General features: G+C 47.9%; 1 protein-coding gene across 9 annotated transcripts; it reads right to left on the bottom strand.

Annotated features, from left to right (window-relative positions):
* Positions 1–823: 823 nt before the first annotated feature.
* Positions 824–13,677, bottom strand: LOC148814805 (sorting nexin-11-like). Of its 9 annotated transcripts, none has more exons than XM_088906370.1 (8): positions 13,476–13,677; positions 12,437–12,595; positions 11,659–11,751; positions 11,240–11,326; positions 8,845–8,945; positions 8,315–8,423; positions 6,572–6,796; positions 824–5,157 (listed from the first exon to the last, which is right to left on the bottom strand). In XM_088906370.1, exons 3-8 carry the CDS (start codon positions 11,680–11,682, stop codon positions 4,966–4,968), a joined length of 738 nt encoding a protein of 245 aa, XP_088762496.1. In that variant the 5' UTR covers positions 11,683–11,751; positions 12,437–12,595; positions 13,476–13,677; the 3' UTR covers positions 824–4,965. The 9 variants fall into 9 exon arrangements, 8 of the variants coding, with proteins under 8 accessions (XP_088762496.1, XP_088762501.1, XP_088762503.1 ...); XM_088906375.1 differs by having other exon boundaries at positions 824–4,776; XM_088906377.1 differs by having other exon boundaries at positions 8,325–8,423.
* Between the last annotated feature and the right edge of the window lie 705 nt (positions 13,678–14,382).

Below are 14,382 nucleotides of genomic sequence, written 5' to 3'. Positions count from 1 at the left end.
TGTCTTGTCCAATTCATCATCTCATCCCCAGGACCCTTCTTAGCAGAGGTACTCAGAAAAGAGCAGAGGTGTCATCAGATGTTAGCTGACGTGGAGAGCCTACTGGTGCACTATGGCTGCTGGTGCATCATCCAGGTGGGGCTGCACACTGGTGGTGGCGGAGGGGATCCCCATTACCCGTAAAGCACTTTGGGTGGAGTGTTGAGAAAAGTGATGGTGACTGTTGTTGTTGTTTCCATACTGGGACAAGTGAGCTGGGAACTCAGAAAGCATGGACTGCACATCACAACAAAGGGAATCTCAGCCAATGCCAGCAGGGAAAATAACTCGAATTAAACAATACACTCATCCCAATACCATCCACATATTCCACATCTTGGAGTGATGTGCTGGAATTCCGCTGCTAAAATCCATTTATAAAAACGAAAAACATGATCATTTAATTATTCCTATTTTAAGTTGTGCCGCTTTAGTTTCACAGTAGCAAACTACAAGAAACTTTACAGAAACCCTTGACAGATCCAGTTGCCCAGCAGGCAAACTGGGCAGAGCCTCCCCTGTACACTGGGCAGGGTGCCCGCGGAGAGAGGCAGGCTTGGGGAGTTACTTTGCGTTGAGATGCCAAGAAGCCACAGAATTCTGGGTTACTTTATCACTTTTAATTACAAGGCACATAATTAATCATCTCACGAACAACCACAGGAACCTGCTCAGATGTGAAATTTAAGAAAACCCAAGAGTGGAGTCTGACACACTTGAAGATCCATCCGTTTCATATCGTGAAGAGTTTGTCCGGAAAAAAAAACAACTTGCACAAGGAAACTGTCAATGCAAATATTCACTTTATTCACATTTCACAATAACCTAAAGTGTCTGTGTTATAATTTAATTGTTTACATTGCTTTTCAGGGATGGGACTGGCGTGTGTGCAGTTCCAGTTCCTGTTTCTCTGCTCATTACTCAGTGTCACTCAGTAATCCCAGTCAGGCGCCTGTACACATTGCTCTCGGCACGCATTCTCAAACATCAGCACATCCTGCAGCTCGCGCCTGCTTCTCCAAGAGCACAGCTTCGGACTCTCTGCGGCCGAGAGGGCCGCTTCTCACAAAATTCAAATTACTATTCAACAATGCCCAAGGAGACAAGCAGGGCTTCAACTCGGGCCTCGATGCTCTCGAAGTCAGTTGAAGAAAAGTTATTTCATTATTTGATTCTCTAGAAACCACCAATCTGGCACTGTTGAGTTACGAGCAGTGGGTCTGTACAGTTCTGAACAACAGCTCTGCAAAGCTACATAAGACAGCTACTGAGCGTCAGTGAGGTTAAGAAACACTTCAGTGCAAAAAAGGTCTTCGATAAACTGGACACCGAGGTTGCCACTGTATGAGTTCTCAGATAGGTGTTCAGAATGGCGTGCTCTTGTTTCTAACACTTTTTAGTGTTTCTTACTCTTGGTCTGAGGACTTAACTAGGGTGGCGCCTGTGAAAATCATCATTTCCTGCACTTCTGTTTTCACAGCGGCAGCCGATACTCCTGTGCACTTGCAGCTCCCCCTCTGTGCGCTCAGTGGGGAACAAAGTGGCACAGGCAGTGCCAAGAGTCACCCCGCGCTCCCATCAGTAGCTGTGCCCATGGGAGATTCACACACACTGTGCGCAGTCGGCAGAATTCAGTTAAAACAAAGATCTGTGCATGTCTACATCTAGAAATACAACTTTCTGTCCTAAAAATGAATCCAGTGTAAAGGCAATACACAACTCTTTGCACACGACACAAGTCGCTAGAATCACCATGGCACCTTTATCTGACAAAGCACCCAGCTGTAAGCTGTAATGAAAGGTTGCTTTAGAATTTGAAAACTCATACTTGCTGACAGGTGGGAGGTGCATCTCAGAGGAAGTACTAATCCTAGCCCCAGTTCTAGGGCTCACACTGTCGCAAACCTCAGTCCTGGTCACCCTCTGCCTCTATTCACTTTGGTGGGAGTGTCCAGCCCCGGTCTTGTTCTTTTCGCTCCGGCAGCCATCCTGACGATTAGCTGCTTAATTAGGAGGAGTCAGCAGCCTGTCTGGAACCCTGCACACTGATGTTTCAAAGCTACCTGTGAACCTACCCGGTCTGCAGCTCCCAGGACTGGAGTCAGACCCTGCTGCTCCAGAGCTCCTTCACAAGAAGGGCGTTTTCGTAACGCTAGAACAAGGATCCCCTGCCAAGAGCACACTGCCAAACTGCTTCTTGGGGTAAGTAAATAAACTTGTGTGAGGTACAGGAGACAGCACCCTGTACTGTCAAAGCTAGGTGTACTGTACAGCTGTATCCAATCTGTTAAATTCCACAGATAAAGGGTAATTGTGCATTCAAAGGTGCAGAAGAATGTCAAGTTTGGACCCTGCAGAGGTTGTGTTAACTTCTTTTCACTTTGTGACCAGGGGTGCCCAAACTTTTGCACACAGCGGCACATGCTGGATATACACGTTCACGCCACGGTACAGCAAAGTGCACAAAGAGAGCGTTTTCCTTCCTCGCGCGGCAACGCTCCCCTTTCCCTTTGCAAAGGCACCTCTGTTTGCGCTGCGACGTTAGACCAGCTCCCACCGTTGTGAAAAATGAGAGAACCGAAATAGGCCCTGGGCCGCTAATGAAGCCTGACGTGCTGTTCCTTCCTCTCGCCCGTCCCTGCCCACGGAAGAAAAACGACCCCCCTGCCGACGTGCACGTCCCCCCCCACCCCGGGCCAGAATGCACTAACGAGCCGTTCATCTTGTGACTGAAAACCTCTCTCTTTAGCTGTGACATGATAAAGAAGTCAAGTGCTCAACAGGGTGCGCACGTTAACCTTCGCCACCAGCAGGGTCGCATTAGAATCGCCCTGAAAGACTCCAGAAACCAAACTCCGCAACTTGCGGGTAGTCTGTGGAGCACCTGAAATTCAGCCTCGGTCAGAAATCACAGCCATCATCTGGGAAACTGACGCCACCACTTGGAAACATTTTTCCAAACGACACCTCACCTGTGACAACAGTGCTCACGATGCCGGACAGCGGTGGTCTCAAAGCTCCCCCCCCCAGGTAAGTGTACAGTAAGTCCCTTTTACGAAAGGGCTGAAAGAGAAACAGCTCTGAAGCCACGCTCCTGTGTGCTGCCACGTGGTCTGAAATTGAATAGAGACTTGAAGTCTGTGTCGTGCCATTCCTCTGAAACAGTTCAATCGCGTTTTGCAAAACTACCATCATCCAGCTACAGTTAAGCTGCCTTTCCTGTTTACAACATGAAGTATGTCAGGCTGTGTTTTAGTGTCATGGCTGGTTCTTAAAGCCCTCAGATGTTGGAATAATGGACACTGCTCTGTCCCACGGGTCCTTACTCCAACTGGACTGAGAATGAAAGACTCCAGAAACAGGAACACATTCTGCTTCATTTGATGTTGGTAAAGGGAATTTGAATTGAGCTGCTATCGAGGAGAAGACAACGTCTGTCTCGAATGTGCAAACTTGTATTTAATGTTTAAAGTTCTTCCCCTGTTCTATTAGCAGAGGAATTCTCAGATTTTTTTCTATTCCCTGTGAAATCTACCAGAAGGTCTAAAGCTGGTCTCTACCTTACCAATGAAAAACAGACTCCAAATTTAGGAAAACGTAAAAATAACATTTCAGATAAACTAGGACTGTTTCTGCCAGTCTGGAGAGAACCTGCTGCTGTATGTATGCAGTATGATGTGTGGAAAACCATCGGTTACTCATCCCCAATGACTTCCACAAACTAGGGGCTGGAACTGTGAATCACAAACTGCTGATGCACAGTCACTGACAACAGATCATTTTCACATCTCATCCGACAGCATGACCACTGCGGCGCACTGTCGTGCACAGAGAGCAAGAGGCCGAACTGGGAACTGTGGGTCTGATCCCAATTCCCTCATCCCTCACGCCCCCGGCCTGCATTGATGTGTGGAAAATACAGCACATCCTATCGTGAAGCTGGCTGTACCCTAAGCTGGATCCACGTGCCTTTGGGTCTGAAAAACTTCACAGGAGTCTTTGGCTCCTTGTAACTCAACATTTGCTCTGCATATCTGAATATCCAAAACAAGCATCCCACCCCATAACAGAGTTGAAAGTCAACTGTTACCTGCCACCTACTAAGGCATCAGTGCCTAAGACGTTTCACACAAGGTCTCCCAAATCAAAGCAAAATGAATCAGGTTGTGGTGGTGGGGGGGAGTAATTTGTATCATTCCTGCCTTCAAAAAACAAAAACCAAGTGTTTTTCTAAAGCTTTACAGTAGAAGGTCTAGGCGGTTTTGTAAGTCTCCAGAGATGCAGGGCCCTGGAAATAGGTCCCTTGAGGTGTTCTTCCTACTTGTTGGGCAACATACAGCTTTGATTCCCTTAAAACTCCCATTAATCCAAACCCTAGACACCTAAAGACCAGACTGTCCCCTGTAAAGGGTTTGCTTTTCAGTTCTTACTGTCAGCTCCTTCTCGGTTCAGAGGGGCAGGCCACTAGGAGGGGGGGGTTCTGGATCCGTGCGGCGCTGCAGAGACAGACCGGTCCGGTCCGGTCCCGGCTCTCATCTGTCCCCCGCAAGGGTAGGGAAATCCCCCTTTGGAGCTGCCGATCAATCGACCCGGTCTGCGTCCCGTTTTTCTTCCCCAGTGCTGCTCTTGGTGCCGCGCGGTCAGTCCCTGCCCTCCGCTCGGCTGGGGGCGTCGTCCGCAGGGGTGCCCCCCTCAGAGCTGCTCTCGCATTGGGCGGCAGGGACGACCGGGGTGGGGCTTCGGAAAGAAAGAGGAAAAATCCAGTCTTTTCATTTCAACATCACTGAAGCCAACGTTCGTTAACATCAGCATGTCATTCGTTATTTCCGGTTCGGGAAACACCTCTGTTCCCTCCTTATGGTAGCTGAATATTTTAAGGGAGAGATTTGCGAGAAGTTGATTTAATGCTAAAAGAGCAGTTTTGCGTCAGGAAAAGAAACTGATGTTGAAACTTCGGAGACTAGTTATCGGGACAGACTCCCCTGCCCAGGTAAAAACAGAGAGAGTGTCATTTATCCAGTACTGAGGCTGCACCCCTTCCTGTTTCCTCCTCTGTGGAGAGACGTCTTGTCTGTTGGGAATCAATCTTGCACTTTGAGATGACGCGCCATGAAGGTGCTACAGTATATAAAATAAAGGTTATATTATCAATCTAGCATCTTAACAAATACTGTAACACGCAGGTACCTGTACCTTTCTGGTGATTGTTCTGTGCCCTTGTGACAAAACACCAGTCTTAAAACACGCAGTGTGACCCCCTGATCCCCAGCTGAATAACAGTTACTTCAGGGTCTTGAGATTGACTTTGCTTAGACTGCAACACCGTCTCTTCAATTCTGTGTACATTCAACTAGAGTTTAATAACGACTAATGCCCTTTCTCTCACTGGAGAAGTTGGGAGAATCTGTCCTCTTTTTCACATTTGCTCTGCTGAGTGTTAATTGTGCCCTGTTCCTGACAAATTAAGAGGACAATACCTGAAAATAATGTTCTTTCCCTCGCTTTTAGCACACATAGGCCTCAATGATAGGCAACTCAGGACTCTTAATTTTAAAATGTGGTGTACATCTTCATTAGTTCCTGATTTCTGTATGCAGCCACAGTCTTAATGAATGTGTATGTCCATTGTTGCATATAAGAAAAACAGATGATCGCACAATAATTACCTGCATTTACCAGGGTTGCATTAACATGGGATTAAGGAACAGTTACAAAGGCATTATCTTGGTGCATAGTAATTTAGCCTTAAATTCAGAATAAGAAAAGTCTTTTTAAAAGAATTAAAAGAACTGGCTAGAATTAATGAATGTTCAGCAGCCTGAGAAGAGCACTTTAAATACAAAATTGTTGCATTTAATAAAATTGAATATCGAATATTCATTATGAATAAGTTGAATAAGCCTTTTCAGACACAGGGCGCTGAGACCTTTATCTGTTACTGAACCCAAAGGGGAGCCAGCAGCTATATCATCCTGCAGCTCTCAACTGGCAGCCCCACTGAAGCCAAGCAGGGTTGAGCCTGGTCAGTACCTGGATGGGAGACCTCTTGGGAAGCTATGGTTGCTGCTGGAAGTCGTGTTAGTGGGACCAGCGGGGGGCACCCACCCTGTGGTCTGTGTGGGTCCTAATGCCCTGGTATAGTGGCAGGGACACTATACTGTAGTGGGCGCCGTCTTTCAGGTGAGTCATTAAAGATTTCCGGGCATTTCTCGAGAAGAGTAGGGAGTTATCCCGGTGTCCGGGCCAAATTTCCCCCCTCGGCCCTTACTGTGGCCTCCAGATTGTCCCCATGTCTGACTGGCTTGCACTTGCCTGGTGTACCCTGCCTTGCACTCGTTGCTTGCCTGACTCCGGCTTCACCGCGACCCTCACCAGGAGGAAGTGAAAATGGCTGGATGGATGAACTCAAAGGTTCACAGAGGGATGGATTCACAAGCTGACAGACATACAGACTGGTGTACAGAGACGTACGAGCTGGCTACAGGAAGACAGCAGTAAAACTGCATGTTAATGTGAAAGCAACATGTCTCACCTTCCTGCCCATTCGTATGGCACAGAAAGAAGGCCGGGCTCCTGGGTCCTGCCCTCCTCCTCCTGAGCCCAGCCCTGATTGGAGGAGGCGTAGCCGAGGATGGCGTCCGTCACCGTGTAGTGGGTGTGGCCCTGCACGCAGGCCTCGATGTCCGCTGGGGCCAGCTGCGTCTGCAGGAACAGGTGCAGCTGGCTGTCCGACAGGAACACCGTCATGTGCAGGACCCTGGAGTGGGCAGACACACCCACGGCCCCCTGAAAACACGCTGAGCGCCTTGCAGCGACAAGACCCAGCCGTAGGGCTAAGAGGATGTCGCTCGGGACAACAGGAACACAGAACAGATCTGGATTTATTTACTGCGACTGCGTCAAGGACAGCCTTCAAACGGAGAGATTAGGACCCAGTGGAACGGTCTTCAAACCGAAACACTTTGCAACACGTGCAGTAGGAGACACTGCAGGAGACAGATACTGCAAGACGTACAGCAGCTTATATACATGTAATGTTATATTTCGCAGGTTAGATAAGAGGAAAACACACATAATCAGTAATTTTCCAGCTCTCCTGCCCTTGGTTCTTTGACTAATGTTTTGATGCGGAAGAACAGTTGTTCTTGCTGTCTGGCTCATTCCAAATACTCCGGTTTAACTCTCTGTTGATGAGAGATGAGATGAGAGCCGGGACCGGACCGGTCCATCTCTGCAGCGCCGCACGGATCCAAGAACTCCCCCCTCCTAGTGGCCTGCCCCTCTGAACCGAGAAGGAGCTGACAGTAAGAACTGAACTGCCTGCTCTACCTTCCTAAAACCCTTGTCAGTAGATAAGATAAGAGATGAGAGAAGATCACTTTATTGGCCACATACAATTTCTTGTATTAAGAATTGGTCTTTTCACAGACCCCAGCTTGCTCTCCATTAGACACACAGACAGGGAGAGAAGCTTGGGGTCAGAGCGCAGGGTCAGCCATTTATATGGCACCCCATCCAAAGAACCAGGAAAAAAAAATCCAGAATAGGTTTTATTACAGAGTGGGGAAAAAAACTAAATGGGGCTAAACACGGCCATATTTCACGGGGCCGCGAGGAGAGATTTACTACATTAATTTACAAGCTGCATGTCTGTTGAACACGAGCGCGATGGGGGCGGCGGTGGCGGCTGTCGTCTCTCTCCATCCATCTCCATCAGCACCGGCTGCACTGCCCCCTGCACCTGCCCGCTAACGAAGCTGCCCAGAACTCCGCTGCTGCTGACCCGCCGAGCCAGAGCACAGCTCTGATTCACGGACGTCTGCGGTCTAGAACGCTCGCCAGTAAAATCTGATTAGACGAAAAGGTACAATTTCCGGGCTGAGGGACACACTTAGCAAAGCCAGTCCTGGTGTTGCGTTAAGCTTATTTGGGGTAAATAATAATTTCACCTAAGCGTTCCATCAAACCTGGTTAAATCAACTAGGTATTCCAGTGCAAACAGGACTTTTTTACACGTGAAGGGGGCTCAAGCTCTCCTGAAGACTGCGTGTGTTAATCGCCCATCCTTTAACATAGTGTGCTGTAAATGAATCACAGTCGTAGTCTCTCCTTTGATCGGGCTCGCCCAATTAATAATGTTCTCCCCTTGGCGACCTAACGGCCTGTTTTTTTGTGGATTATTATTACAGGATAAAGTCAACCCCTGCTGGGGGATTAGGCCCAGTCCATCCCTCAGGGCGTCCCAGCAGGAGGAGCTCTGCTGACCGGTACTGACCGACACTGACCTGTCCAGGAAGTGCTGCAGGCCCTGCCTCCTCTTCTCGATGAAGTCCTCGTCGCCGAGCGTGAAGAAGGGTGTTTTCACAGGCAGCTCGGGCACCGGCCTGTGGGCAGGGTGCGGGGGGTTAGGGACAGCTGTGCCATGCAGGTGCCATCTGCCCCCTCGGACCCAGGTCGTGGCCCGTCCCGAGTCCAGTCAGAGCTCTGGGTCACCGGCCACCAGTGAAACCAGTTACAACCTCAAGTTCTTTTCAGCTTTGATTTCAACTGGACTATTAAACTATTTTTTTCCCCCCCACAATGGCACAGAGTTTTGGCTTAGACATCATACATGATGTGCTGTGAGACAAAAAACGGTAAGCGAGAGACTCCTCTGCTCGAGTTATACACAAGTAATTCTAATTCTAACCACTACACAACCTCTACTCTACTCCTCCAGCAGCTATAAATAATAGCACTATATAGTGTTGCCACCGCCACCACTACGACAGTGGCGCAGTCTGGCACACAGCCCTGAATACTCACACTAATCCGGCATTCTTCTGGAGTTTCTTCTTCAGCCACACAAACTCGCTGTATCGCCGGCGCACACAGGAGGTCTTGGCGGTGAAGGCCTTGCTGTTGGTCTGCGGAGATTAAGCCACAGTGAGGGGACGCTGATTTAGTGCCGAATGAAATCTCTCTCTCTCTCTCCGGGGGCTGAGATCTCTTCAGTGGCCTCTGGGGCGGGTCCGTTTTGGCAAGGGGGGAGGCACAGAAGGGAGATCAGTGCTCTCCAGCCCTCGGCAGACACGCGTGTGGTGCATCTGGGCATCTGAACACTCTTCAGCTGCCTGCTTGGTTTGCACGCCTTTAATTCCTCGGGCTGCAACTTGGATTGGCTGTCCGTCCCTCAGGAATAGCCGGGAGACCCCATTTAAACAGGACAGAATGGCTTTGGACCACGGGAGAAAACTGGAGCCCCCAGAGAAAACCCACACAAACACAGGGAGAACAAGCACGCTCTCCGAATCGAACCCAGGACCCAAGAGCTGTGAGGCAGCTGCACTAATAATTTTATAGAAATAATAATCATAGAGCAACACAGAAACTAAACAAGGCTCCCTCCCTTTTAAACTCCTTACAAGAGTTTAAAAGCAGCTCAACTGAGCCACACAAAAGCTTTAAAATATTAAACGTTTTTAACTCAGGTGATGCAGTACAAGTAGGAAACCAAACAATAAATAGGAGAGCCTGAGATCTGCAGGTTGCACTCTTCAGGAAGTGAAATGTCAGTGTTTGAACGGGGTTTACAGATGACCCACCAGTGAGTCTCGCAGTCAAAGCACCGTCTCTCACCAGCGACACAAAACAGGCTTTGCATATCCTCCCTCGCTCCAGTCGCGTGCTCAAGCACAAATGTGCCTCTATACAGACAGAACCAGCCCGCCAGCCTCCACCCAGGCAAAAGAGTCTCCTCACTGAGCAAGTTCCTCTTGCTGAAGAAGCCATCAATTATTATCTAGGGAGAGCAGACGAGCTGCTGTTTGGAAGCAGCAGGAAGCGAGATGTGGAATCTGAGCTTTCTGGAAAGTCCCAGAGTTCCTTAGGACTGTAAGGTACTTCACATGGAACAGTGCCCGTTTTAAAGGGAAGAGTGTCTGTCAAGCTACATATATTCTGATATCGCAGCACAGCCTCTCTGTTGCTCACGAGGTGAAATTTGCTTGATTTCGGCCCTAAAGAGGAACCATCACTGTTTACTTTCTGAGTGGGCTGACGCTGGTCAGCACCCTGTGAAGTGTGAAAACGAGACTGGGCCAGCTTCCTTGCTGCTGTTTGATATGGGCTGCAGTTTAGGTCAGCTAGACTCTAGGTCATTGTGCCCACCCAGGGCACAAAGCAGTTGGTTTTCACAGTCTCTTTGTATCACTGACCCTTTCAGAACAGGGAAAAGGCAGAGAAACTGGTGCAAATGGCTCTGGGCCTCTCAGAGCTGAGCTGGAGTAGACACTCGTGTTCGCAGTTGAAGAATTTTTTTAATATATCTTTTATATAACACCGCGATAACCTCAAAATTATTGCAATCATAACACTTCTGCCTATAATTGAAGCCCCAGTGACCTTGCATCTGTAAAAAGCATCTTCGTTTAAAATGGTTCTTTTGTTAACAATATATTCTTGTGATTCTGACATAATGCGTGGACTGCGGGCAGCTACAAATTCAGGTTTTGATCACAGGAAGGCAAGAGAGGGCTGTCACCCAGCTGCTGGAAACGGGGGCTGTGTGGGAGTGAGGATTGTAACTTCTCTAATCTGGCTGTAAAGAGAGCTCTGCCAGGGGAAACGGGGAGAGAAAGAAAAAGGAGACAAAAGCCTTTTGTTCCTCGCATGCTGCTGGATGGCGCCTGAACTGCAGCTGAAATGAAGGCCTGATCATCGCTTCTGCTCTGCAGCCTGGACTCTGATTCTTTCCCCGGTCTTCTGAAGAGGGGTTACCCTCACCCATCTGCCTCCACAGTGACACGGACCAATACTGCCCCAAGGGGTGAGTCTGCAGTTCTCCCATCCCTTTTAAAACAGCCTCTCCCACTGGGCTACTTTACTGCCCAAGTTAAGAGGTTTAAAGCAAAGTTCAGATAACTTGATACTGCGAATTAAAGGAGAAAACGGTCTTAGGACCATTCCCCCTATTAACAGCTAATCCTTCCTCATGAAGGCCCGGTCAGGAGACAGTGATCCCCACACTCAGCCTGGAACTGGCCTCAAGACACGCTGACCCCTTCCAGTGCATCCATTGACAGGACTCTGGCCAAACTACAGCGGCGTTTGTCCGCAGACTCACTTCTCCATGGAATTAAAGTTCTCGCAGGAGGTCCCAGTCGAGGCACTTTTAACAGCGGAATTCAGACACGTCTGGAACTGTAGATGCGGTACCTACGTGGAGGAATATTTTGAAGTCCACATAGGAGTTCCAGGATCCCTCGTTCTGTATTTTTGGATCCTGGACCCTCACAGCGATGAACTCCTGCACGGGAGACACAGCAGAGCGGAGAGCGAGGGGGCTTGGGTCAGGCATCTTCTGACAAAGTGAACTTTCCCCTTGAATACGGTCAAGAGAAATTGTTTTGTTTTTCTGTAAAGTCAGACAAGTTGGAAGTGCTGATCTAGGTATGATCAATACTGCAGCAGACACAGGACACTCATGTACCACGTAACAAGGACCAGGAAGGTGAGGTGTGTGAAACAGCCAGCAAACACAAAGCAGCGCCAAAGGAAGGAGAAGATCGGTGGAGCTTGGGCCCCTGACCTGGTCTAGCTGTACAGTTTCAGTTACCAGAAATAAAGACATTTTCTTACGTCTTCCTCCTGATTTCTGATCATTCTAATCCTCGGGCTCCTCCTTCAATATCATTGGGCAAAAACAGGCAGCAACATGGGGGTCACAGAATTCTGGGAAGAAAAGAAACACCCTGGGCTGAATCCTGAGATATCACAACAAGACAGCCTGTCTTGACCTTAATGTTTCCTGTTATTGCTTTCTGAAACACCTAACTTGCACAAGATATCAATGTTTGCTGACACCTCTATTTCCAACTTGCGTAAGAGGAATTTAGATATTCATAATTCATAACAAAATATAAGTGTATTTTTTCTAATTGTGAGGTTTCTTTTGGGTTTATTCTTTTTTTAAAAAAAGAAACATTTTTTTTTCTTCTGCATGACTTCTCCAGCAGGACTGGTTCCCCTGATGGGAGAGATTCCCGCCGGACACAGACCCAGACAGAGGAAGGTGCGAGGCAGACACCGTCAGTCGCTGTGGTGCCACTCTGTCCTGCATCTGGCCTCTGTTTCAAAGAGGACCTGTCCTCCACCGACCCCCCCCCCACAATGCAGGACCTTCAAGGCAGCCTGCCCTCACCAACACAGGCCCAGAACGATTTGACAAGGAGAAAAACCACAAAAAACAACTCTGCCAGAGTAAGTCCAAATGACTTTTTCCCCTTCTTTATCACACTGCTCGGTCTCTGTCAGAAAGGTCAGGCCCAAATACGAAACACACTGCATTTTTAACAGGTTGGTCCCACAGGGTTTCAAATATTTCATAATGAAGACTGTCGACTCTTGTTATACTCACAGTACGTTTCTTTAACTCGGTCTCCAACAGCAGCATTACTCCCTACACTCTTTGACTCTGTGTGAGAGCTGACAGACAGTCCCTGTGGATTCACATTTCTGCTCCTGTTCCCAGCTGGTCACTGTGCTGCGCAGTGTCACCTGCGCCTAGTGTCTTCTGCTAAAACACAGGCACGACAGGAAGGAGAGAGATTTACAGAGAACTACAGTATTATTATTATTATTATTTGTAGAGTAAAAATCCACCGCAGACCTTTTTGTCGAGCAGAAGAGGAGTTTATTGTATATTTGGCCAAAGAGAGGAAGAATTAGGAAGATGGTTCTAACACAAAAAGTTACAGCTGACCTTTTATACACTTACTCGATAAAGAATAAAAAGAGCTTAAGTCTCAACAAGAAAAAAAACTTCAATCTTAATTAATTTCTATTGGTTAAGCAAACTTCTACTTTAATCAGAAGATGTCCACGTAATTGAGCTATATCAGTTTTCTAAAAGCACGTAGTTACAGTTGGCCTTCTTCACAAAAATAATTCCTTGGGATTTTTAAAACATTCTTTTTGTCTGCAGGCCCCTGGTCTTATCAACAGCACATACATTTAATGTCGCAGCTGGTGCTTTGCTGAACATGCTGTCCAGAGAAAGACTTTTTAACCCTTCAATTATTATCATCATCATCATCATCATCAATGACGAGACGTTGAACAAGTACGAAAGAACACACCTGACTCAGCACTGAGAATACTAGCACCTGTTATTGAACTTATTTGCACCTTAAAAACGGGGATGATTATTGAACCACAATATCAATGCCCTTCGACAAAACTAACGTGCAAGCAAAGCAAAGATACTCCACAACAACAGCGCTTAAATGACCTCGAGTGTACATCGTGAGGGGCAGTTACAGTCAACAGCAAGAGGTTATTGCCACTGCTTACAGGAATAAGCTACAGAACACAAATTCCTCGTCTATTTTTTTCTGAACGTACGCTAAAGTACGTAATATCACAATGCTTTAATTGTGATTAGAAAAATCCCATACCTTCTGTTGAAGCTCCCTTGTTACTCACTGCCGTGGCCTGTCGTCAAAGTTGGAGACACGGAACTCTTCTGGTCTGTCTTTTCATGGGCGATGAGATTTGTTTTTCTCCGTCAGTGACGCGCGGTGGCTCCCTGGGAGTTGTAGTTTTCTCTACTTTGTATGCCTATTTAATGTTAGCGCTTTAGTTTCCTAGACAGGATGCAACTTCCATTCTCATTGGGACTTTGGGAACGTTAGCCACAGTCGCCGTCACGTTTACGTGTACACAGCTCTCGTTTGTCTGTTTTTTTTAAGACGTGCTGTCGATATAAAAAAAGCTCAGCTACAGACGTCTCGCTGCCGATGTTCTGGGTGCGAATTTATCGACCTCATTGACTTCACCACCGGCTTGCAAACAAAAGAAATGAGCGCTCTCAGCCTGCCAGTCCTGAATCACAGCGACACTATCCAACCTCGGGGCAGCACAGCTAAAACACCCGAGATCAGAGTCAGCCCAATCGCAGTGCAAAGACCTCATCCCCTGGGACACACACACACAAACAGCACAACACAAACTTGACTTGATCCTAAAAGGACAGTGCACGCTGGGCAGGTGAGTGACCACACGGTGAAACAGACCCTGACGGAGGCGAGCCTCAGTGACCACAGCCTGCCCATAGAAACTGAGTGACGCAGACAGCGTGGAAAACCGGAGACAGAGGTACACTTTCTGATACACTGGAAGAAATTACTCAATTCTGCCACAGAAAAAGAAATCAAACCCCCAAATTCCCGCACCTGCCAGAATCAGACCAACTTCCAATCCTACTTCAGGGGAGAGGAAACTCAATAGAGCTACAGTCCAGTATCTGATCTTCGGTCACTGCCTGAGGAACAGAGTGGGCTTCTCGAGTAATATTATGTCATT

This window comes from Atractosteus spatula, chromosome 26, assembly GCF_055471065.1.
Source record: "Atractosteus spatula isolate fAtrSpa1 chromosome 26, fAtrSpa1.hap1, whole genome shotgun sequence".
Classification (NCBI taxonomy): domain Eukaryota; kingdom Metazoa; phylum Chordata; class Actinopteri; order Semionotiformes; family Lepisosteidae; genus Atractosteus; species Atractosteus spatula.
The sequence above is the reverse complement of the archived record's forward strand: the minus strand, read 5'-3'. Positions and strand labels throughout refer to the sequence as shown.